At 39.2% G+C, this 27,314-nt stretch overlaps 1 protein-coding gene across 4 annotated transcripts in view; it reads right to left on the bottom strand.

The window, feature by feature from the left end:
• The window catches only part of AKNA (AT-hook transcription factor), a 193,256-nt gene that overhangs the window by 28,776 nt on the left and 137,166 nt on the right, over nt 1-27,314 (bottom strand). For 3 of the 4 annotated variants that reach the window (XM_033960078.1, XM_033960080.1, XM_033960079.1), the window contains exons 16-17: nt 20,487-20,642; nt 8,208-8,326 (exon numbers count right to left, since the gene is read on the bottom strand). In XM_033960078.1, coding sequence (XP_033815969.1) covers nt 8,208-8,326; nt 20,487-20,642 — 275 coding nt within the window. Of the gene's footprint in view, nt 1-8,207; nt 8,327-19,577; nt 20,361-20,486; nt 20,643-27,314 lie in introns of those variants that run through there. The other variant, XM_033960081.1, reaches the window with a different exon arrangement.

Genomic DNA, 27,314 nt, shown 5'->3' with positions numbered 1-27,314 from the left:
GTTGATGGGGAATCCCAAAGTTCTGTCAGCTGAAGACCTCTTCCTCCAGTACATTAGCCAGAATGCTTCAAACTCTGCGTCAGGTGGCAGCTCAGGGACACTGCTGTTAGCTGCAGAACTTGGAGATTTCTGGCTGCCAGACCAGAGGAGGAAATCTTCAACTGGCAGGGATTTGGGATCTCCACCAGCAAAGCAGGTGGCTAATTTTAGGAGATCCTAGAACCAGGACCCCTGTGTATTCAGTTAAAAAAAAAATGCATATCTGTTTTTATTTCTCTTGCTGAGCTTAATTTCTTGGAATTCCCAATTCTGTATTCGGTAAAAATCTGTCTGTGTTTTGAGTGTGAAGAAGTCAGTTAAAGTTGTTTTTATGTGTGATAGTAATGGCAGGAGGGGAAATTACAGGGAGAGAGCAGGGCAAAGAGAGATCAGGTGCTCCTCCTTAATTTCTGCTCTGGATCCCAGTATGTCTAAAACCAGCCCTGCATGTGGGGAAAGAGGAACCCAAACTATAGCTAATGATACAAGGTTCCACATTAGGAATCACTGCCCAGAAAAAGGATCTAGGTGTCAATACAGCTGATGCTTTCTGCTCAATGTGGAGGAGCAATAGCTAAGAAAGCAAATAAAATGTTAGGAACTATTAGAAAAGGAATAGAAAACAAAAATGAGAATGTTATAATGCCTTTGTATCGTTCCATAGTGCTACCACACCTTGAATACAGTGTGCAATTCTGGATACCGCTACTCAAAAAAAGATAAATTGTGGAATTAGAAAAGATACTGAGAAGAGCAACAAAAAATGATAAAGAGGATGGTATGACTTCCCTATAAGGAAAGGCCAAAGCAGCTAGGGCTCTTCAGTCTGGAGAAGAGATGGCTCACGGTAGATATGATAGAGGTCTATAAAATACTGAGTGGAGTAGAATGGGTAGACATGAATCGCTTGTTTACTCCTTCCAAAAATACTAGGACTAGAGGGGCATGCAGTGAAGCTACTAAGTGGTAAATTTAAAACAAACCAGTAAAAAATATTTCTTCATGCAACGTGTAATTAAACTCTGGAATTTGTTGTCAAATGATTTGGTGAAAGCAGTTAGCTTAGCAGGGTGTTATGCCAGTTATGCCCCAGCATATTACTGATAATTTTGTTTATGTATTCTCAAGTCTGCTGACCTGAACTCCTTACCCCCAAAGAAAAGTAATACCAGATGGTCTCTACAATAACCTTGCTTATTTGAGATCCTGACCTCTTTGATCTGACTTCCTTGACCACACCAAAAGGATAAGTAAAGACAAATGGCCTCTGTAACACCTTCTTGATAGCATCAAAGAGACAGTGCAACACCTATCCTGACTTCCTTTATTTGAGTGACAACTGGATAGCATCAAAGAGACAATAAACTGCAACACCTCCTTGCTTATTTGAGATCCTAACCTCCTTGATCTTCAAAGGGACGTTGACAAGTATTTGCTATCTTGACCTCTTTTGACCTGGGTGTTGTCAAAACAGATAACAAAAGAGGCCCGTAACATCAAAAGAACTGAGATCTGCTATCTTGACCTCTTTGACCTGAATATTGTCCAAACAACTTCAAAGGGACCGACCTGGGGTGTGCCTGAATCAAAGGACGCTGTTACTGCAGGACCAGCTGTTTAACTCAGCAGCTTATAAGGACGGAATTCTACTCCTAGAATTCAGAATCCTAGCCGGCTACAGGAACAGAAGCCACGAGGCTAAAGGGTCAGTCTCCCGTGTCCACTCACCTATCAATTGTATGGATTCTCCAATTGGGAAGGGAGTGTTTGCTTGGGATACGGTGAAGGTATTTAATTCTTATCATATATATATATATGTATAATAAAATGTTATTGTTTATGCTTTATATTGTCTGGGTGCTTTTCTGAGTGTTACTGATCATCCCACCTGTATGAAATTAGTGGCAGAACAAATTGGTACCAGGAAGTGGGGTAATCATGTGGTCAGAAAAGCTAACTAGAAAACAAGGGGTGGAGGAGCAGGCTCCCAATCCCTCCATTCCAAATGGGAATGAAATTATGGGAAAATTAATGACCACTGAGTGGTCTGTAGAAGCAGTAGAAGCAGGATTGTGTGAATCCTGTACTTTTGGAAGTGGGGATCCACATGAATTATGTGCCTCCTTACAAAAGGTGAAAATCTCAAAAGGAGAAGAGCAAGAAGTAATTTCTAGACAAGGAAGGATGATTTTGTCAGACTGGAGGAATTTGCATGAAGCTAAACAGGAATTACAATTGAAATCAGGAGAGCTGGAAAAGAATAGGTGTAATCAACTGCATGCCTTTGGAATGCTGCAATGTCAGAATAAGTTGTTAATAGATAAGGCCGTGCGATATGCACGATATAAATACAAAAAACGGAGGCGGAAAGTGAGTTACAGAAAAGTTAAAATCTTAAATTATCATCTGCCGGATAATTGGAATCCAAACAAACGGGATGGGGAAATTTGTGATTCAAATGCTAATAACAGTGAGGAGGATATATGTATTGAAGGAAAGCAGGCAGAAAGTTCAGAAGCAAAGCCAGTGAAGAGACAAAGATTACAGGGAAATTTGCAGACAGGAGAAAATCTAACTAAAAATTATGTTATGGAAGACTTTACTCAGCAAGAAGTCATGGATACGATGGCATGCTTTACACAGCAGCCTGGGGAACCACTAATACCATGGGTAATTCGGGTACAGGAGATGGGTGCAGCAGGGATTATGTGGGATGCCACAGATGCCCCTAAATTTGTTCAAATTAGTCAAGAAATAGCAGTACAAACTGCGTTACGGGAGGATCCTTATTCTGCAAAAAATGCCCAATGGTCTTTATTAGAGATAATTAGTAGGGGTGTCACGAGGCGATATCCACTTGAATCTGATTGGCCCTCAAATAATAAGATTTGGTATACATTAACAGATGCTCAAATGAGAATTAAGGAGGAGTCTATGAAGGCAGCCTTAGTAATAGGTCACGCTGACACATATATGTCATTACCTTTTACTGAGTCCATGAGAAATAAAATGATTAAGTATGCTGCACCAGCATACAAACAGGTAAAGATAACTTTGTTGATCAATCAAATAGACAGGACTATTTTTGAAGCCTTAGAAGCGGTCCGACAGTTAGGAGATCGGGGGGACTGGGGACCTCAAAATACTTTTGATAAAAAGAGAACAGGACAATCCAATTCAAACAGGGCTAAGCGGGTGTCTCGGAGGAATATGTTTTTGGCATTAATAAAAGATGGTATAAAGAGGGAAGAAATAGATGGAGAAGATACAGGGACATTATGGGGAATGTACAAAAGTAGAGAACAAAGGAGAGAGGGAGGATATTTTGGTGCCAACGGCCCCCCTGAGGAAATTGCTTCCATTCTTTATCCTGATTTAAAAGGGTGGAAGTGTTGGGAGGATCAATAATGTGAATGCCGAGTCTCAGTGTTTGCCTGGACCAAATTAGAACAGCGTCCGCAGGTAGAGATAAATATCTAATAGAAATCTGAGGAGCAAAAGGTACTATTCCTATAGTGGAACAATGTCCAGACATCCACTTGGCAAGGGAGGCAACAAGCTGTAGTGGACACTGGGGTGTAGGAATATAAATATCAGGATTGGGGGGAAAATTATACAAACAGGAAGAAAAAATTTTACAAATTTTAAAATTGGACAATTACCACTTTGGGATTAATCTATAGGATTCCTTGCCAGATATCCAAAAAGGGTTAACATGACAGCTTTCCGATGGAATCTATAGTTTTGGTAATATACATATACCAGACTACCACAAAAAATACTTACAGATGCCGAGAGGTGATAGAGAAAGCTAAACTGTAGAAATATTGCTAAGTGACCTTTATAATGTATAAAGTTTTGTTAGATAGTATAAGAAAGTTGCACTCCAAGTAATTTTGCAAATGTGTCTTTTACCTAAAACACTAATATTGTGAACCACTGTACATGCACGTAAACCTCTCTTGTATATTTTATAGATTAAAATTCCCTGCGTGCATTCTCTTACGATTGTGTGACAGAGCTTTGAAATGGAAGAAAATAGAAAAGAAGACCAGTAAAACTATATAGAGCAATTAACTTAAGTTTCTATCTCTATCTTTCTTTTAGAAGCTTAGTATCCAGACATGGTCAGGAGAACCAATTTCACTGTGCCACATTTAAAATACGTCCAGCACTGTGACCTGATAGTGGGAATCCAATGGATACCACATTTGTTTGTGACTCTTTTGATTAATAGTGTGCTTATTTACAGATTAAAATTAACCCTGAATCATTACCGATGGAAGAAAGCATGCCGGAGCTCTGTGTTTGTCTGTTTCTGTTATGTGTTGTCTGTTTTAACTTATGGGGTACCCCAACATTGCACATTGGCCATTTCCAGAGTTTATTCCACCCCTTCTATTAGTCCAAATGGTACCATATCCCTTTCCAAAAAAGATTCCCCCACATACCAGAAAGTATCTTATGAAAACCATGCTCACAATGATTTTATGCTAGGACTCACAGGCAATCGAGGCCAGCAGCGTGCCAGTTTTTTAGGAATAAAGGGGACGCCCATGTGGGATCCCTACGTGGGTCAGGGCAAAGGGTCTATAGAGTGGGCAGACTTGATGGGCCTTGGCCTTTTTCTGCCGTCATCTTTTTATGTTTCTATGTTTCTATACAGCCCAATGATAATTTAGTTAGGGGTTATATTATAAAAGAATATCTGAAGAGAAAAAATTAGAAAGCTTTATACCTGGTAAAATGGTGTTCATTGGTATTTGATATTTGCTAAATAAAAATAAAAAATGGTCTATCTTTATTTAACTTACCAGGTATAAACAGTGCAGTGCACATCTCTGACATAAGTTATTTTAGTATCACATTCTGTACGTGTGTATGGTCTCTCTTAAATGACATAATAATTATGTCCAGAACATAAAAAGGTGTATTTTCTGAATGTCTTACAGAATACCTTTAAGTGCATTAGTGTTGTTTCTCTTATCTCACACAAATACTACTTTACACACAAGTATTGTGTCAAATGTTATCACATTCTGTACGTGTGTATGGTCTCTCTTAAATGACATAATAATTATGTCCAGAACATAAAAAGGTGTATTTTCTGAATGTCCTACAGAATACCTTTAAGTACATTAGTGTTGTTTCTCTTATCTCACACAAATACTACCTTACACACAAGTATTGTGTCACATGTTATCACTTTCTGTACATAAAGTGGTTTTTCTCCTTTTTCTCTTATACTCTCTTTTACCACTAGGGGGGTTTAATGTAACTAAAGCATTGAAGCTAAACAATCATGAGGAAATATTTTCCTTGAAAAATCACGTACTGGGAAATGTTATTCCATATAGACTTTCATCCTTTTGTGATAAAATTGGTCAGCTCTACTCTCTCATTCTGATGATTTGGCTAACATGCTGGGTTAAGAGAAAATTTCACCAGACCGAGAAGATGACCAGACATACAGTGCCGTGCCATGAGGCTATTATGTGGCACCGACTTGGGAATAGAACTGAGCCTATATCCTGCCACTTCACATTAGGGCTGGTCTCTGGGGGTAGTGCACGTGACTTACATGAGTGAAGGCATGTGAGTGGCATAGCAAGCCTATTGAAACTGGAGCATAGCCAGACCCTAACCAAAGCTGCTAAGAAAAACAGGATACAAGATAACTGCAGTGATCGATGGTGAATATGAAGCTACCCTAAATGTATGTAAGCCATGAGTAAGAGCACAAATATAATATTAATAAGATTATTAATTTCCATGATTCCCTATACGTGATACTTTCAAGTAAAATGCCTAATTAGCTTGAAATATTAGGGAATGCAAGAATACCAGGTTTAGCCCATAAGGAAATAAATTATGAAGGGAAAATTAATTTTCCCATTTTACCTTTGCTTAAAAGTAGAATAGATACTATTGTTTCTGAAATACTGGCTGGCAAAGAAGCATATTTTGGCTCCAGAGTAGCAGATGTATTTAGATGGGAAGGTGAATGGGTGCCAAATACTATACATAATTATGAACTAACGCTACGATATGATCAGTTAATGTTACATGTCGTTAATGATATCACAAAGAATTAACTTGATTTAAAAACCACATCACATTCTGTACCCTTAGATAGAAAATGGTGTAAATTTTGAAATGAAACAATGTGTCCTTAGTACTGTTGAACTTGTGATTCCTGCTAATCAAGCTCCCTTTTCAGTATGTTTACAGAATGTTAGTATGTTGCAGTGGGCAAATAATGCAACTTATGAAATACTAACTTGCATTCTGTGGCAGATCATATTGAAGCTACCACTGCACTCCATGGGTGGGATGCTATTACTAGAGGCTGTGATATGGCACAAATGTTTAGCTATTAGGAGGACTTTTTATGGGAGCAGACTTAAGAATCCAAGGGTGGAATGTTATGCCAGTTATGCCCCAGCATATTACTGATAATTTTGTTTATGTATTCTCAAGTCTGCTGACCTGAACTCCTTACCCCCAAAGAAAAGTAATACCAGATGGTCTCTACAATAACCTTGCTTATTTGAGATCCTGACCTCTTTGATCTGACTTCCTTGACCACACCAAAAGGATAAGTAAAGACAAATGGCTCTGTAACATCTTCTTGATAGCATCAAAGAGACAGTGCAACACCTATCCTGACTTCCTTTATTTGAGTGACAACTAGATAGCATCAAAGAGACAATAAACTGCAACACCTCCTTGTTTATTTGAGATCCTAACCTCCTTGATCTTCAAAGGGACGTTGACAAGTATTTGCTATCTTGACCTCTTTTGACCTGGGTGTTGTCAAAACAGATAACAAAAGAGGCCCGTAACATCAAAAGAACTGAGATCTGCTATCTTGACCTCTTTGACCTGAATATTGTCCAAACAACTTCAAAGGGACCGACCTGGGGTGTGCCTGAATCAAAGGACGCTGTTACTGCAGGACCAGCTGTTTAACTCAGCAGCTTATAAGGACGGAATTCTACTCCTAGAATTCAGAATCCTAGCCGGCTACAGGAACAGAAGCCACGAGGCTAAAGGGTCAGTCTCCCGTGTCCACTCACCTATCAATTGTATGGATTCTCCAATTGGGAAGGGAGTGTTTGCTTGGGATACGGTGAAGGTATTTAATTCTTATCATATATATATATATGTATAATAAAATGTTATTATTTATGCTTTATATTGTCTGGGTGCTTTTCTGAGTGTTACTGATCATCCCACCTGTATGAAATTAGTGGCAGAACACAGGGTTTAAAAAAGGTTTGGATAATTTCCTAAAACAAAAGTCCACAAGCCATTATTAAGGTGAACTTGGAAAAAGTCCACTCTCTATTTCTAGGATAAGCAGCATAAAATTAGTTTTACTCTTTTGGAATCTTGTCAGGTACTTGTGACCTGGATTGGCTACTGTTAGAAACAAGATACTTGGCTTTATGGATATCTGTCACAGTATAGCAGCTCTTATGTTCTTATGACTAGGCGTGGTTCCAAAGAGAAGTATTTTATTTTTAAAAACTTGCTGCAAATCCCATCATTAAAGAAAAAACTGCACGTTTCCGCCAGCTGCTGTATGATGGGACATACACAGTCAAGTATACTGTATACTGGAAAATCCAGCAAACAGTTTTCACTCCTGGCCTAAACACATTCCCAAGAATGCCTATATTTTATATGAATATAGGTCTGTGCATACAATTTACCTGCTAGCAGGATCAGACTAAAGGTCTATCTAGTTCAGTATCCTGTCTCCAACAGTGCACAATTCAGATCACAAGTACCTGGCAGAATCCTAAAACATAGATTGAGAAATCCACAGCTTATACCCTGGGATAAGCAGCATGGAATCAAAGTCTACCTTAACTATAGTTTATGGACTTTCCCTCCATGAATTTGCCTACACTCTTTTTATACCTAGCTATATTAATTGCTTTCACTATATCTTCCAGTGTCTCATAATTCTAGTAATATTTAAAAAGGTAACTATCCCTTTTGAGTTGGTTAGTTCTATTTTTTTGAATTCCAACATTTATGACTAACTTTTAAAATCTACCCCTAATGTGTGTGCTGGGATCTGTCATCAGCGTGATTGGCATATCCAGAAGGGCATATTGAGAAAATTGAGGAAACAGTTCAAACTATTAACTGCTTACCAAGGTCCATGTCTGATTTTCGCCTATCCTGTGGTAGTGATGCCACTTGGATCTGTTCTACGGATTTCACTGCACAGGCAGGTTCCCTTCTCTCTTCTAAACACCCATTGGTGGGTTTCCTGTCAAAAGAGAAAGACTGTTCTTCTTGTGCCTGGTGTGGTGCTGAAGGGAAAAGGATACAGAAAGCTGAAAGGTACAAGCGAGGGATAAGGGAAAGGAGGGCAAGGAAGAGAAAAGCATTCTACCATGCACTAACAGCTGTATAAAAATATGTCATTAGTAGGCCTTGGAGAGTGCAAGCTTTTAGTATGGGTTCTTAGTAAATCAGCTCCAAAGACAAAAGCAGGAATAACTACTCAATGCACCAAAATCTGACAAAAAAGGACAAGGAAAGGAAAGGTATCCCCAAAATCTAGTCCTCGTACCAGGTCAGTCGTATTTCAGATTTTCATAATGAACACGCAGATCCATGGTGAGACCACACCTGGAGTACTGCGTCCAGTTTTGGAGGCCACATTACCAAAAGGAAGTGAAGAGAATTGAGTCAGTTCAGAGAATGGCCACAAGGATGGTCTCAGGACTTAAAGATCTTTCATATGAAGATCATATGAGCAGTCTGCGCTTATACTCGCTCGAGGAGCGCAGAGAAAGGGAGGACATGATAGAAACTTTCAAGTACATAATGGGCCACATCGAGGAGGAGGAGGAGGAAATCTTTACTCTTACTGGGTCCCACGGTGACAAGAGGACATCCGCTAAAACTTAGGGGAGGAATATTTCATGGGGACAAGAAGGAAATACTTCTTTACCGAGAGGGTGATTGATAGATGGAATGGTCTTCCACGTCATATAGTCAAGGCTAGTAGCATGCTCGACTTCAAGAGACGATGGGACAAACATGTGGGGTCGCTACAGAGGTATGATAGAGGATAGTTTCTCTAGGGTGGAAGGGATCATGATTGTGCAGACTTGTTGGGCCGTCGGCCTTTTTCTGCCGTCATATTCTATGTTTCTATAAGGCTTATTTACATGTACTACCTGCACTGTATGCAAATATACCTTGTGAATGAAAGATTAGGTTCTTACCTGGATAACCTTCTGTCTGTTAATCCTCTCAGGAGTCCATATGTATGGTGATCTATCAGTTTTCCCAAACTGGACTTGCAGAAGTGTGAATACGTATGAGCTTTGAACACCTCCCTTATGGAAGCGGAGCCCAGTCACCTTTCAGATACATCCCAAAGCAATCAAGTTCCACTGGAACAGAAACTAAAGGACGGGAACGGGGAAAGACCCCACATACATTATACAATTCTGTTCTGTTCTGTAACTTAGAAACAAGAATTAGAACAATGAATTTGTATAAAACAACCTTAAGAGAACCAACCTGTTGACTACAACTAGCAATAACAAATAAGGAGCCAAGATTTCTTCACATACAATACAGCCATCTGACTGACAGGAGAAGAGCTCCAGGCCTGGAATCTAGAAACATCTGAAGCAGAAAAATAGGCAAAACAGAATATACTGAGGGCAGGCAGTATGGATTTCTGAGAGGATTAACAGAAAGAAGATTATACAGGTAAGAATATAATCTTTTATTCTGTTACATCCACTCAGGAGTATGGTGACGTACCAAAGCAATGGTTGACATCTAAGGAGGGACAGAAGAGCCTGCCTGCAAGACCGAAGACCCCAAAATGGCATCCTCTTGAGCCACCACATCCACTCTGTAAAATCTGGAAAAAGTATGCATAGTAGCTGTTCTACAAATCTCTGCGAGAGGAACTGCCTGAGACTCCACCCACGAAGAGGCGACAACCCTGGTGGAAATGTGCCTTGAGAGAGACTAGAGGCTGTTTACTACAGGCAGTGTATGCTAAAGAAATAGCCATACAAAATCTTGCTACAGAGGCCATGGATGTCAGCCTGCCACACTGGGACTAGCTGGTAAGCATGAACAGATAGTCATTGGTCCTTTCCAATTACTGAAGCAAAGATCTCCGCACATCAAACTTCTATCCTGCTTGTCTGAGCCTGTAGATTGAAAAGCAGGCAGATGATACTCCTGATTGACAAGGAAATCAGACATAACCGTCGGAAGAAAGGAGGTACAGGACAGAGAGTGATACCCGCTTCTGTAATTCTAAGGAAAGACTCCCTAAAGGAGAGAGCTTGCAGCTCCGAGATATGCCGTGCTGAAACAATACAATTTTGAAAATAGGCACTCTATAAAGTAAAGGAACAGTCTATGTATAATTTTTATCCACTCCTAATCGAACTCTGCTCAGAGACATGATGGCAGTATCCACCAGAGACACTGATAAAGCTAAATTCGTAATATATTCTTAAGCTCTCAAAGTATAAGTAGTAGCTTAAGCAATAACAACTAGCAACAGTTTTGACCTATATTGAACACTGCAATGATTGGGTGGTGAGGTGGTGGATACTGCCTTCATGTCTCTGAGCAGAATTCGATTAGGAGTGGATAAAAATTATACATAGACTGTTCCATTACTTTATAGAGTGACTATTTTCAAAATTGTATCAACTATTTTTAGTCACTAAACATAATAGTATTGTTGAGTTCATTGGCCCTTTAGTATTTTTTGTGCTGAAACAATAGACATCAGAAATACAGTTTTGACCATGAGATCCAAAAGGGAAGCATCTCCAAGTGGCTCATATGGGGGGCCTTGGCAAAACCCTTTAGGACAATGTTAAGATTCCATGAAAGTAAAGGATGTTGCAACGGAGGTCTGAGTCGAAGCACACTTCTGAGGAATCTGGTCACATCTGGATGAACCGTAAGTGAAACCTTGTGACTCTGTGCCAGAAAACAGGAGAGCCAGGCCATCTGCATTTTCAGATAGGCTACTGCAAGACCTTTCTCCAGTCCAGCCTGAAGGAAAGCCAGGATGACCGAAACAGGAGCCTGTAGTGGTTACACTTGGACCTTTTCATACCACTGTTGAAAAGCCTTCCAAGCTTTAGCATAGACCGCCATAGTAGATGGCTTCTTAGTCCAGAGGAAAGTAGAAATGGCCACATCTGAATACCCCTTGCAGATCAGAGCCTTGCACTCAAAAGCCATGCCGTAAGACCAAAGTGCTATGGATTCTCCATGGGGACTGGTCCCCTGACTCAGAAGTCCACGATGAAAAGGCAGCTTGAGGCTCCTATTCTGCTGAAGATGTACCAGGTCCATAACCACCGACAGTGAGGCCAGTCTGGGGCCACTAGGATCATATGAACCAGACAAGTTGCGATCCTGTGAATGACCCAGCCCACTATGGGTCAAGGGGGAATGACATAAGATCATCGTAAGGCCAAGGCTGGACCAATGCATCTAAACCCGAGCTTCCAGGTTCCTCTTTTTGACTGAAGAAGCACTTCACTTTCAAGTTTTTGACAGAAGTCATCAAATTCATCACTGGCTTGCTCCAATAGCGTAAAATGAGTATGAACGCTTTTTTGGAGCGTGACCATTCCCCAGAGTCCAGAAACTGACAATGTAGGAAGTCAGTCTGAATGTTTTCTACATCGGCCATGTGGGCCGCAGAAAGAGCCTGAAGGTGGGCTTCTGCTTATCAGAAGAGCAGCTAAGCCTCTAAACAAAAGGGGATGCTCCTGGTGCCTCCCTGTCTGTTCACATATGCCACTGCTGTGGCACTGTCAGAAAACACCCTTACAGCTTTGCCCTCAACATTTTTTCCAGTACCTTCAAGACCAGCCAGATGTCCCAGAGCTCCAGATGATTTATGGACTACCCCTTCTGATGGTGAATCCACAGTCCTGAATTGAACGGTCCCCGCAATGAGCTCCCCAGCTGAAAAGACTGGCATCAGTCATGAGAGTCATTCACTCCAAAATTCAGAGAGGCATGTCCTTCAAGAAGAAAGTCTCCTGAAACCACCAGCATAAGCTGTTTCATGCTTTCCCTGTCTATGGGAGCTACACCTGAAGCGAATGCCTCTGCGGAGACCACCAAGACAGAAAAGAGTCCAGAAGAAGACGCATGTATGCCCCAACCCTAGGGGTCCACTTCAAGGATGCTGCCAAGGAGCCCAATCCCTCAAGGTAATGCCAAGCAGTGGGAATCTGCATTGCCAAGAGAGACAGGATCTGTTGTCTCAGCTTCTGTCTGCTTGGCTCTGGAAGAGAAACGTGGCCCCAAGCCATGTTGAAAAGAACTCCCAGATACTCCAGAGTCTGGGTCTGTTCCAGATTGCTCTTCTTGAAGTTGACAATCCAGCCCACCACTGGAGCAATTCCAACACTTGTTGCACTGCTATCTTGCACACCTACCTGGATGGAGCTCTGATCAGCCAATCATCCAGGTGGGGATGTACCTGGATCCTCATCTTCCGGAGATAAGCCCAACTACTACCATAATCTTGGTGAAAGTACAGAGGTTGTCACCAATCTGAATGGAAGGGCTGCAAACTTAAAATGCTGAAGTATGTGAAATCTCAAATATTTTCTGTGGCCCAGAAAGATGGGTATATGCAGATAAGCCTCTGTGAGTACTAGGGAGGCCAGAAATTCTCCAGAAGCCACAGCCGCAATGATTGACTGGGCTACTTCCATGTGGAAATTGAAGACCTTCAGAAAAGCATTCAAAGCCTTCAGATCCAAGATGGATCTCCAGTCCTTTGTGCCTTTTTTGGGCATGATGAAGTATCTGGAGTATCTGCCTGAGCCCGAGCTGACATTAGGGACAGGTTCTATATCCCAAATGTCCAGAAGTCTTTGAAGCGTGGCCCTTATTTTGGCCTCCTTTTCCGATCATCCAGCCGGAGAGTTGAGGAACAAATCCAGAGGAGGGCAATAAAACTTGAAATTGTGGCCCGGGGGGCGTGGCTTGGACACGCATGAGGAAGGTCGGCTAACAGAAGAGCTCCCTGAAAAAAGTCCTTGAAAGAAAAAAAAAAAGTTACTAAAAGTGGAGATTTAAGAATTATTTAATGATAAATAAAGAAAAAAACGCGATGGCTTCAGGAAAACAAAATAAAAATGATTTTGCGGTCTCGGGAAGCAGCAAGAGAGCAAAGCCTGAACAAGAAACAGGATCAAAAACAGGAGATCCAGAAGTAATGAAAGAATTGAAAGAAATCAAAGAAATGCTTTTACTTCTTACTAAAAAAGTTAACAATTTAACTGAAGATGTATCCACGTTAAATAAAAAAATGGATTTAATGGAGTTAAAGTGCAATGACATGGAAGAAAGATTAATAACAGCTGAAAAAGAAATTTCTAACAACATAAATGAAAAAAAGAAAATTGATTTGCTTACTAAAGAGCTGGAGGATCAATCGAATCGTGAAAGAAGGAGTAATATTCGTCTGATTGGTCTCCCGGAAGGAGCAGAGAAAGGAAATCCGGTGGCATTTATAGAAAATTTACTACCTAAACTACTTCCTCTAAAAACCAAGTACCCCATAGAGATTGAAAGAGCACATAGAGTGCCTACAAAAAGATCAGGAAGGTATCAAGGACCGAGGCCACTGATCTTTAAACTGTTGCGCCACCAGCAGGTTATAGAAATTTTTCAACTTGCAAAACAAAATAAAGGATTACAATTTCAAGATGCCCGCATTCATTTTGTTCCAGACTTTGCAAAAAGTACGGCGATCAAAAGAAAAAAGCTCCTGGACTTGAGACCACAACTAAGAGAAATGGGAGCAAAGTTTGGTATAGTATACCCGGCTAATATGAAAGTAACTATTGCAGATAAAACTTTAACTTTTGACAATGCAGAAGAGCTACAAAAATTTATACAAAGCCAAGAATTACCAATGTCACCTTAATTTCTCTTTATTATATGTTATATTATTTTAACTGGAAAAACTTTTATTTTATTTTATGATATACACTTATTAAAATAATATTGTTTACCCATAGCAACGATTTAGAATGTTTTTAACCTTATTCAAAATTACACTTCAACGTTCTTTATGCTAATGATATGGCCTGGCTAAGTATTCCATAATGGAATGAAACAGTTAAGGCATCAGCTGAATTCTATTGATCTCAATTATAATTTTTAATATTAGGAAAAACTGTATGCGAATTGATTGTAGGATGGAGCTTCCTTCCTTTAAAATAGCAGTAAGACTATTTGAACTATATGCATGTGACTAATTTAACCCCTCAAGCAAATTGAAAAGATAATCAGTATTTCAACATCTTTACTATTCTTTAATACTACAAATACTACAAATCCCAGACATCAATGCGAAAGAATCTGCGAATAAGAAGACTTCACGAAACCGGAAAGAGGAATTATAAATAGGAGATGTTATTTCTCGAATGGATATTAAAGAATTACTTCGCTGTATAACAAACTATTAAAATAAAATATGAATGGAACAGAAACAAAGACCAACTTATATCTTAAAATTGAACGACGAAGAAAAATAGAAATCACCTGGAATACAACAAAATGTGATAAGAATATTGAACTGGATATAAAAATACAAAGAGGCGGTGAAAGAAGAAGGAATGATTTTCTACGAAGAAGGAAGTACTGAACATTAAATATTAGTAAATAAAGAGCACGATATAAGAATAAAAGAGACTTCTGCGTTTGAAGGGGGGGAGCTCTGGAATATAATTTTATTTTATTTTTTTGTCGCATACTTAACCTATACCTTATATATCTTTTAATCTTTTCATGTTTTTAAAGATTAATATTATAGAAAACAGTATATGATTGGGTTTGATATAATGAAAGATTATTTCATTTTAATATATATAAGTATAATATGATTATACAATGTGATATTTTTAAATTTATAAAATTAAATATATTTACATAAGATTTAAATTAAGGTCAAAAATAGTAATGGAACATATAATTTGATATACAGGAACCATAGAAGGGAACTTAAAATATAATCTATATTATATGATTTATTAGATTTAGATTAAAATAAGAGTGTATTGAATAATAGAATAATAAATTAATTTAAAGTCTATATTAACATAAAATCTCAACCGGATTTATAGAAATATGAAATGTCAAGGAAAATATTAATTATCTTTAAAACTACTATAATATATATGACTTATTTGTGAATCTTAACAGATTTGGACTTTCAGGGAGTGTTTTTTGATACCGATCTAATATGTGTGTTGCCAAGTGTGCACTGCTATTAATTAGGGGGGAGGGAGGGTGGGATGGGAGGAGAGGGGAAATGGGAATGGGAAATTATATTGTTACAATGTATGGATATCTGATCGTAAAACTTATATTACATTTAAATCAAAATAGTTCTAAAATTTTAAATGGATATTAAAATATATACAATTAATGTCAATGGTTTAAATCATCCTATCAAAAGAAACAAATTATTAGGATTTCTCCATAAGCAAAACGCCGATATATACTTTATACAAGAGACTCATCTCTCAGATAATGAATCTAGGAAGTTAACAGGGGGTTGGATATCAAAATGTTTCTATTCACCTGCTTTAGGAAAAAAGGCTGGGGTAGCGATCCTGATAAATAAGAAATGCACTGCAAACTTTAAATTAATAAATTTTGATCCTTCAGGAAGATGGGTACATATTAAAATGGATTTGGGAAGTACAACCCTTGATTTATTTAATCTTTATGCTCCTAATTCAAATCAAAAGGAGTTTTTCAATCAAATTCAACAGATATTACTACCACTGGCTACTTCTAACTTAGTAGTAGCTGGAGATTTCAATGCTGTAATGGATCCAATTATAGACAAAAAACCAAGTAAAATCATAAAATCTTTAGGACTAGATAATTTAATACAATCTTGTAATTTAATAGATATATGGCGTATCCTTCATTTTAATGATCGGGAATATTCTTTTTGTTCTCAAGTCCATAAATCTTTTTCAAGAATTGATTATATATTTGTAAATAATAACATAGCGCAGCATGTATCAAAAGCAGTAATTGATCCCATTATAATTTCAGACCATGCTGGTGTGTGGATTAACCTTCAGAATTACAATAATGATCAATTTAATACAATATGGAGATTTAATAATGATTTATTAGCAGACTCGAAATTCTTAGAAGATCTTAAAGCAAAAATGCAAGAATTCTTTCAATTTAATACTTCTGATGACATTAATATAGAAATTTTATGGGATGCTTTTAAAGCAACAATGAGAGGAAATATAATTTCATATTCAGCTTTTATTAAAAAACAACTTAAAAAACAATATGAAGATATGGAAAAACAAATAAAAATTTTAGAAAATAAATTAATTACAAAATGGGAAAACAATACATTACAAGAGTTGTTAAAAGTAAAAGTTAAATATAATGAGATTTCTTCTCAAATTGTGAGGAAAGATATTTTCAATAAACAAGTACAATATTATGGCAATTCAAATAAAGCAGGAAAATTATTAGCAAATTTTCTTAAAGCAAAGAAAAGAAAATCTAAGATTATTGCAATTAAAGATATACAAGGTAACACACATACCAACACAAAAGATATTATAACACAATTTCTTGATTTTTACAAGGAATTATACACTTCTAATTCTTATAAAAATAAAGAACAAGACGGATTAACTTTCTTAAATTCTTTTATTGGACCGAATATTCCGGATCATATAAAAGGAAGTTTAGAAGAACCTATATCTTTAAAAGAAATAGAAACAGCATTGAAGTCTCTTAGAGTTGGATCCGCTCCAGGTGGAGATGGTTATACTGTTGAATTTTATAAATCATTCCAAAATATCATATTACCATATCTGTTAAATTTGTTTCAATATCAAATAAAGAATGAAAATATATCTGGTACTATGGCAGAATCGATAATTATAGTCTTACCAAAACCAAACAAAGATCCTACTCTGGTTTCAAATTACAGGCCTATTTCATTATTAAATGTGGATAATAAATTAATGGCTAAAGTATTAGCATTAAGATTGGCAAAAGCTCTTCCTTTCATTATTGATGTACATCAAACAGGATTTATTGCTAAAAGACATTCATCAGACAATACTAGACTTGCATTCCACTCATTAAATTTAGCAAAAAATATAAATGATCCAGTTTTTTTAATTTCTTTAGATGCAGAAAAAGCTTTTGATAGAGTGGAATGGAATTTTATATATCAAGCTTTACATTGGTTTGGTATAGGATCCGGTTTTATTAAAATGATTCAGACATTGTATAGCTCTCCTGGAGCAAGATTATATATTAACAATAATTTATCAACTAAATTCAACTTGCATAGGGGAGTTAGACAAGGATGCCCTTTGTCTCCATTACTTTTTGATGTTGTCCTAGAACCTTTATTAATTGCAATAAAAAAAACTAGGGAAATAAAGGGAATCTCATTTACCAGTTTTGAATTTAAATTATCTGCATATGCAGATGATATATTATTATATTTAAGAGAACCGGAAATTACTATTCCATGTATGCTTAATTTAATAGAAAAATACGGTACATTTTCTGGATATAAAATTAATTGGAATAAATCTGAAATCCTCCCAATTAATGTTCATTGTACCAAAGGATTATTTGATCCATATTCATTTATTTGGAAAGAGGATGGAATAAAATACTTAGGAATTATGATCAAAAATACAATTGAAGACACAGTCAAAGAGAATGAAAAACTTTTATTGAAAAAAATAACAGAAATGTGTGAGCAATGGAATCCATTACATCTTTCTTGGTGGGGAAGAATTCAAACAATTAAAATGATGATATTGCCTGTGGTTTGTTACCAAATGAGTATGATTCCAATATTTTTTCAGGGGTCATTTTATAAAAAACTTAACAATATTCTTACAAAATTTGTTTGGTGTGGGAAAAGACCAAGAATCGCTTTAGTATCATTACAAAGACCAATTATGGAAGGGGGGGTAAATTTTCCAAATTTTTATAGGTATCATCAAGCCTATATTTTAAGACAGGGTATGTATTGGATCCTCCCAGATCTCTTAGAAAATGTACCAGATTGGCTGTATTTAGAATGGCGGCTCCTGTTCCCTTTAAATCCAGAACACTTAATTTCTATATCAATGCCTATAAGATACAAAGAACACAGAATCTTATTAGATACTTGGAAAACATTAAGATACATAAATAATCTGACACCAGAACCAATTGCTAAATCCCTAAATCAATCAATATGGGTAAACTCCAGGATCAGAATTGGCGGATTTAAAATCGTCTGGAAACAATGGATAACTGCAGGAATAAGAACATTAAATGACGTCATATCAGAAGGTTCCTTGCTTAGTTTTTCACAATTGCAAAATAAATTTAGACTAAATAAAACACAATTTTTTAAATGGATGCAATTGAAGCAAGCCATTCAGGTAGGGTTCCCTGAATGGAAAATTCTCAATACTCAATATAGTTTGCAAGTTTTATGTTTCCAGACGGATTTCTTGGGTCACCAAGCCGCAAAATGGTATAAATTAATAAATGGATTTCTAAATAAAAAAAAGAAAACTGGACTTAGGGATATTTGGAGCATTGAGATTGGACAGACAATTTCTGCATCTCAATGGCCAAAATTCTGGTCCTGGAGATTAAGATTAACAAAGTCAGCATCTATGAGTCAAACATGGTTATTTTTATTACATAGAGTGTTATGGACCCCGACGCGCTTGCAAAAGATAGATAATACTAGATCTAATAGATGTTGGCATTGTAAAATAGAAGTAGGGACATTGGATCATTTAATTTTTTTTTGTCCCTGTATAAAAGCTTTTTGGAATTTAATTTGGCCCCAAATAAATATATTACTAGAAAATCACGTAGGACTCTCATATGATACCATATTATTCGGTACTGCAATGAGAACACAGAGTCCAATATCAGCAAATAATAATAAATTACTTTTAATATTGACAGGAGTTGCCATGCAGCAAATCACACAAAATTGGAAAGATTTTACCAAACTAAATTATACATTCTGGTGGAACTCGGTATGTCACATTTACAAAATGGAGAAAATTTTGGCTTTACAACAAGGAAATATTAAAAATTTTAAGAAAATATGGGATCCATTGACTAATTATTCTAGAGATCAGATATCTTAACACATTGATAATAGTAATATAGGGTTAGGGTGGGAAATATAGATATTAATATGAAAGAAAAATGGAAAAACAATTAATAGGGGAAAGGGATGAATATCTATGATATGAATTTGTACATACATATATATTTTATTATACATTTTATAATATGTGATTCATGTATTGAAAGAATGAAAATTCTATAAATAAAAAGTTAAAAAAAAAAAATAAAAAAATAAAAAAAAAGAAATTGTGGCCCACTTGGAGGATAACCAACACCCATTGGTCTGAGGAAATTTTCTCCTACTCTCCCCCCCAAACGCTGATATCCGGCCCCCAATATGTGTAGGCGCAGCCGCCAACCTGGAATCATTGGAGCTTCTTGGAGTGAGGGTTTAGAACTGCCCAGAACAATGGGAGGGATGAAAATAGCTCCTACTCCCATCTATTGTTCAGCGAAGTCCACTTTCCCACAGAGACTTAGGGCAGTAATCTACCACACTGGCCATAAGGTCATCAAGGCCCTTGAAAAAGCATCTGTCTTTTAAAGAACAGCCTGCTCAAGGTCACCTTGGAAGTTGAGTTGCCCAACTGTCTGATCCAGAGCATTCTGTGAACAGAGACAGCGTAAGCCAACACCTTGCTCATGACCTTGTAAAGGTTGTATAAGACATCTGCCACATAATCTACCCCCTCCAGCACAAGCTAGGGGCAGGTATTTTCCTCCACAGAGGGCTACCGTCGCAGTCTGATGTGGCATACCCGAGCAGAAAAACGAAGCAGCTGCAGCAGCTTTTATCTCCAGAGCAAAAGCTTCAAACTGCTTTTTGAAAATCATGTCCACCTTGTGGTCCTGAGCATATTTCAGCATACCACCACCCTCACTTGAGAGAGCCAAACATTTGCAGAAAGAAAAACTGAAAGGGGACTCTGGGCTCTGCTTCCATAAGGAAGGTGCTCAAAGCTGTAAGTATTCACACGTCTGTAAGTCCAGTTCGTGGCAACGGATTGATTACTATACGTACAGACTCCTGAGTGGACATAACAGAATACTGTATTCATTGTGGAAATCCTGAAAAAAACCAACTGGATTTTGGCACTCAAAGATTGGATCTGGAAGGGATAAAGGCAGGATAGAAAAGGTGAGGCTAAACACAAGGCTTGTAAACTAAAGCACAAAGAGAGAGCATGAACATATCTTCCCTATAAGGAAAGGTTAATGCATTTCCTTTTACCTACCCAAAGAGCACAGACTGCCCAGGTGACAGTGAATCCCCTTCTGCCTGTCCCATGATCACAGAAGGCTCTGGCAGCTCACTTTTGGGCCTATACAGACTCTCCTCTAGTCTCCGTCGGAGTCGCTTCACCTCACTCTGTAGGGCCTGGATAGCTTGGCTGTTTAGAAGGAGCAAAGGATACAGAGAAATCATAGTGAGACTTGAAGTGTCCAGGAGTCTCCATGCACCTGAGCACTCACTAGGAGTCAAGAAACTGCACAAAGCTTATAACTGAAATCAAAATTTGTATTTATTTTCCACAACATTTAGATGCCAAGTTTCATACTGTCTGCACAGCTGCAAAGCCCCTGGGTTCTTTTAGCCACAGACCACATCAGTTGTCCTAGTGGAGGTACGCACTCTTTGAAACAGGGGCTGCAGAATACCTTTTGGCTGGAGAATCAAGCAAGCCAATCTCTCCTCCCTTTCAAACTCAGACAAAATATTGGCTGGATAAGGGCCCCAGTGGTCTACCCCATTCCACTGCCTCTGCTTTGAAAAGGCAAAAGGCACCTGCACACTCTTGGAGTTCCTTTTCCTGCAGGTACATTTTCTCACCAAAAGAATGCTACTACTTTTGAAAATATTTAAGTAAGTATTTCTATTTATTGGACTGTCTTTAGGAAGAGATTCACCCTCCTAACCCTGCTCTCTGCCATCATACTCTATGCTCCTTTTTCACTCATCCTAAATTTGCACTTATTGCAACCAGAGCTGGCCCAAGGGTATCAGACTCCCTAGACATCCCTCAACCCCTGGGATGGTTTAAGGCCCCACCCACGTAGTTCAGCATCTTCCCTTTCCTTCTCTATTTTCTTTCCCTACCATGGTCATCATTTTCCCTCCCCCTCCTCCATGTGGCTAGCATCTCCGTGACACCTCTCTAATCCCAAATGGTCAACATCTCTTTTCACCTTCCCTATACCTACCCTGTGCCCAGTATCTCTTTACGCTTTCCTTTCTCTTCTAGGCTGAAACTGACACCGTCCCCCTGCCTTCTCCTAGGCTCATCCGGTCCAAAGCTTGACAGCACTGTGCAGGCCCGGTAAGCACAGGCTCATGCCAAAGCACTGCCATGTCTCACTCCAGCTGCTCTGAAAGGCAAAAGCAGTGTTTGAGCATAGGCACTCAATCTTCTTTAAGCTTTGGGCAGTGAAGGGGAAGGTTGTGGAAGCATCAATAGCAGGTTTAGAAGGGGGAAGGTTTTTGTGTATGCCTCTATTCTGCAAATTCTGCTGTCCTATGTAGATGACTAGTGCACTTGGTTTTTACCTGTTTCTATGTTCCTCAATTGAGTTTAGTGAAATTCTTAGCATAAATTTAGACATTCAGTCTTAGTAAATTTTTGAAGCAGCCAACTGAGGAGCATGACTCTCAAAAGAAAAAAAAGCACAAATCCTTTGAAAAATTGAGCCTGATATTTTTAACATGGCTTAGAATGGAATCAAAAACAGAAGAAGAAATTGATCATGGTTAACAGTATTTAATCAAGCACAAAAACTACTCCAGTTTTTTTTACTTAAGGAGTTTCCTAACTAAGTAGGAAGTATATTTTAGGTTTAATGGTTTTCCGTCCAGTCAGGTCAATGGTCTGAAAACACGCCTTAACATGTGCATTGCAAGACCAGTGTTTGAATGTTTGTATCATATCAACAGAGGTGATATGAAACAGACATTCAAATATTTGAGAGGCATTAATATGGAGGGAAGGTGGTAGAACTAGAGGACATGAATCTAGATTGCAGGGGGGGCTGACCCAGGAATAACATCAGGAAGTACTTTTTCACGGAGAGGGTGGTAGATGCCTGAAATGCTCTCCCGCAGGAGATGGTGGAGATGAAAACGGTAAGAGAATTAAAAAATGCATGGGATGACCATAAAGGAATCTTGTATGGAAGGCATGGAATCAAAGAAGCTTAGCTGTGATTAGATGGCAACACTACACTTCCCCCTCCCCATTCGCGGTTTTGGCAATCGCAATTTCACATATTTGCGATTTTTGGGGGGAGGGGGAAAAAAAGATAAAACCTTCACAGTTTAGCCTTCCCCCCGGTGTCCCAGCATTACCTGGCATTAGCGGGCTTTCGGGACAGGAGCGATCTTCCTACACTACTGCCCCGTGTAGATCGCCAATAGGAAATGGCTTTGGGGAGTTCCCGTCGTAGTCTCGAGAGCTATTTCCTATTGGCGATCTGCATGAGGCAGGAGCGTAGGAAGATCGCTCCTGCCCCGAAAGCCCGCTAGACCACCAGGTAAGGCCGGAATGCCGGGGGGAAGGCAGGAGGGAGGCGGGGGTGGGTCAGAGCCGGACCAGAAGATATTTGCGGTATTTCACCATTCGCGGTCCGACTCTGCCCCTATCCCCCGCGAATCCGGAGGGAGAAGTGTAGTAATTAAGAAGAAAAGCCAGTGCTGGGCACACTTCTATGGTCTGTGCCCCGATTGTGGCTGAATAGATAGGCCAGTGCCAGGAAGATTCTACAATCTGTGCCCTAAAAATGGCAAGGACAAATCAAGTAAGCATATATAAGGCTCTTTTACTAAGGTGCGCTAGTGATTTTAGTGCATGCGCTAGATGAAAAATTACCACCTGCTTAAAAGGAGGCGGTAGCGGCTAGCGCACACGGCATTTTAGCGCACGCTATTCCGCGCATTAAGACCCTAACGCACCTTTGTAAAAGGAGCCCTTAGTATCGCATCACAAATTATGAGAACATCTTGTTAGGCAGACTGGATGGACTGTACAGGCCTTTTTCTTTTTGAATGTCTTTATTAGCAATTGCAAAGGAACATACAAGATAAAAGCAAGGCAAAACAACCAAGTAATTCAACAAGCGAAAGAACATGGTAACAATGAGACAAAGTACAAAGTCCCCATGATTGGATGCCCAACACAACTGACATTTTGAGTAATAGAAAACCCCCAGACAAACCTCAGGCAAACCTCACACAGCCAGTCCCAAGTCACAACAATCACTCACCAGGCATCCCAACAGTCATTTTTACCTGCTGTCATCTAATATGTTAATATGTCAAACCTCACAGTTCAGCATACAGAATGAGGGACATTAGGGTCAGAGTTTTAACTTCTCTAGTTTTTCCTACATTCTGGTACTCATGGAATCAGGTCAGCAAAGGCCAGGAAAGGTTGGGACTCTTTCACAGCTATGGCCAGAGGGTCTCCACAGCAGCTGTAAATGATCCCTTCCTCCATGCATTCTGCAGTTCATCAGTGGGGTGCCCTCCTTCCCAGGCCTAGCAGCTCTTTTAAGTCATTAGCTCTGGTATAGAAACGAGTCCATTAGATTTCTAGAAACTGCCACCAGCATGTCGGGTATAACCGATGCCAACCAGTTCCTGAACACGGCAACATGCCAGCAAATAAAGAACACACACACAATAAAACAGGGGAACCAATTCCACAAAAATCGAACAAGCAAGAGCAAAGTGGAAATGTCCAATCAGAATGGTGCACAAAAAAGTGTCTTTCAACTCATCTGATAAATCCAATGATCTTTATTCATCCAAACCAATTCAAACATCCAAAGCAACTCAATGACTCGACATGATCATGTTTCGGCCATCCGGCCTGCATCAGGAGTCTTAGGAGTCTTTGGGTATCAAATGGTCTTTAAAAGAACAAGTGGACTAAAGTAAAATGTTCATGCCATTGCTCCAAATCTATAGCACTGCAAAACAACTCAGCCATTCTATAGATTCGAAGCAATGGCATGAACATTTTACTTTAGTCCACTTGTTATTTTAAAGACCATTTGATGCAGGCCGGATGGCCGAAACATGATCATGTCGAGTCATTGAGTTGCTTTGGATGTTTGAATTGGTTTGGATGAATAAAGATCATTGGATTTATCAGATGAGTTGAAAGACACTTTTTTGTGCACCATTCTGATTGGACATTTCCACTTTGCTCTTGCTTTAGCAAATAAAGAACTGCATGGTCCATCCAGTTTGCCCTAGACAGCCAGAGTCCCATTCAAATGGAAAGGGCACAGTAAGCCTGGAAAGTTATGTCCAGCAGAGCCACGGTGTGAGAGATGAGACCTTTTTAGCACAGCCTTTAACCTGCTTGACTTCCCTCCCCTGTGAAGCAGTAATCTGGCTGACTCCAGCACAGTCAAGCTTCCTAGCAACTGGCCTCACAGTCATGTTTGCTAAGGATTGCGCAAGAGCGTTTGGAAGACTTGGCAGGAAAGGACGCCCTCATGCTTCAGTAATCGCCTCAGGCAAAATCCTTCCCAAACTGCTTTGCACAATAGAAGGCTAGAAAGTTATACGATTGCTTTCTGCAATGGAAACAGTTTCATAGGTTAAAAAAAACAACCCACAAGAACCTGTAATATAATCGCAGCCCCGTATTCTGAAATCCCAGCAGGGCTGCAAACTGTGAGTACATTTACCCGACAGTAAATATAATTTCACGTCAATAAAAATGTCATGAGTGATGGGACCTGTGCCTCCAACGTTCAGGGAAAGACTGCATTATTCAGAAGTTGAGGATTATGGGATCCTTTTACAAAGCTGCGCTTGGGTCTTAACGCACGGAATAGCGCGCGCTAAATTGCAGCGCGTGCTAGCCGCTACCGCCACCTTTTGGACAGGTGGTAGATTTTCAGCTAGTGCGCGCTAATCCGGTGCGTGCGTTAAAAACGCTAGCGCACCTTTGTAAAAGGAGCCCTATGTCTCAGTGCATAAAGAGAATAATTCTGGGATAATAGGGCAATTTTCAAAACTGTGCAGGCAGGTATTTTTAGGCGTAGATTTTGCATCCGTTCTCAAAGGGCACATTTGAGTGAGCTTTCTCTTGAAAAATGTCCTGCAAAAAAATACTTGCGGGGATATGGGGTCTGCATTTTTTCTGCAAATACTTTACTTGGTTAAAACTAAACTAAAACTTAATTTTATAAACCTGGTCTTCAGCCAAAAAGGTGCTCGACTTGGTTTATAATAATGTAAGTACAGTACACAAACAGAGAAGACGAATGTAATCTAGAATGACTTAGTTTCCAAAGTTTTTAGTAAACAAGAAAGTTTTCAGAGCTTTCTGAAATAAAATGAAGGGGCCTAGACTTCTAGAAACATATGTAGCTTTGAAAATGAAAAGCTACTCATGTTGTTGCCTCCCCTGGTCAAACCCCAGCACACAAAGGCCTCTCTACACGATCACAGGTAGAGATACAGTACATGCGTCATGCAAAGGTAATAAAGGTAATTTTATAACTGCATAAGTGCCAAGATAATTGGCTTTTACACGTGCATGTGCATTATTTTGTAAAGGTATTTAAAAAAATAAATCCACAAGTCCAATATCCTCACGGACCTCAGCAACACCACTCACACAAGCTCATAGCGGTAGAGCTTTACGTGTTCTCTCGTCATCGGTCCTAGTCTTATTTGAGTTTTAAATTTAATTTTAACTTTCCTTCATAAATAAATTTATAAACTTTTTATAAAATGCACTTATCTCAGAAGGGTTTTCCGCACGATCTGGCCCATGGCTTTTTCAAGGATCTTCCCCAGAATCACCCATTGTCAGCCGACTATATTCACTACTTTTTTGTCAAGAGGATCACATATGTACGTGTGGGTGGTACATGGGTGAATCTCCCATTTAAGCATATAAATTATAGAACAACCTAAGTTACCCCAGTAGCATAGCTAGACCTGTTATTTTGGTGGGCCTTTCCAAACTACCCCACCACCACATAATTTATCCTGTATCTTGCTCCCTCTCCTTCTGCACCTGGATCTGGCATTTCCACAACCTTCTCCCGCATGCAGCCTGGCAACTGCCCCCCCTCCCCCGTATGTTCCTGTGTGGCGGTGATGGCAATGTGCATCCACTACTTGTGCTGACCCCACAGGCTTCCCTCTGCTGCGTCCCGCCAGAGAGAAAACAGGAAGTGACATCAGCGAGGGTGGGGCGTGGCAGATGGAACTCTGTGGGGTCAGCACAGGAAGAGAATATGCATCGTTGCTCCTGCCTACAAAGACGATGAGGTTCAGGAAGGGGGAGGTTTAGAGAGAGGGGTATGTTGCCAGCCTGTGGGTTGGTGGGTAGCGGTCCTGGCATAAAAATTTAAAATGACTTAACTCATGCACACGCCATGACAATTAGGAGCAAGAAAAACTGGCAGCATTAGAGGGCTGTGCTTCTGAGTTTGCCCCTGAGGAAGGACACAAAACGGGGTCTCTGTTGGGTAATCAGCCGCAGCACCCCTGAATAAGACGGAGGACTGCATGCTTCTACTGATAAGCAGTTTTGCTATCTTTTTAATATTATAGTTATTATGGATTTTTATGGCCTATTTTGAGTAGGGCCTAAGTTATATTTAATATTTAAAGTTTCCCACTCTCACTGCACTTTAGTTGGTAGAAAAGATAGATACTTGTTGGTGAATATATATGAAGTTTTTGGGTCACTCCTACGGTGGGCCTTCGCATGCACATGTATTGTTGTGGGATAAACCTTGGTGGAGACTTTAAGATTTGTTATTACATAAAAAGAAGTTTCCCCCAGAACTGATTTTTTTCACCAAATATCTCGTCACAAGTATCGTTTATTGAAAATTCATGATTTATTATTAATTTCTTCATTAATTGACGAGTGTGTTTTGAGAGTTGGGAATCTAAGAGCAGGTTTCTCTTATCAACTATTCGTCTCAACCTCCTCTGATTTTTGAGGCTTTCTTGAGTTTTGAGTGGAGGCAAATGCCAGATCCAGGTGTGGGAGAGAGGGGAGAAAGGCAGCCATTGCTGAATTGTCTTGGGT

This window comes from Geotrypetes seraphini, chromosome 10 (genome assembly GCF_902459505.1).
Source record: "Geotrypetes seraphini chromosome 10, aGeoSer1.1, whole genome shotgun sequence".
Taxonomy (NCBI): Eukaryota; Metazoa; Chordata; class Amphibia; order Gymnophiona; family Dermophiidae; genus Geotrypetes; species Geotrypetes seraphini.
This window is presented reverse-complemented; position numbering and strand designations above follow the sequence as displayed.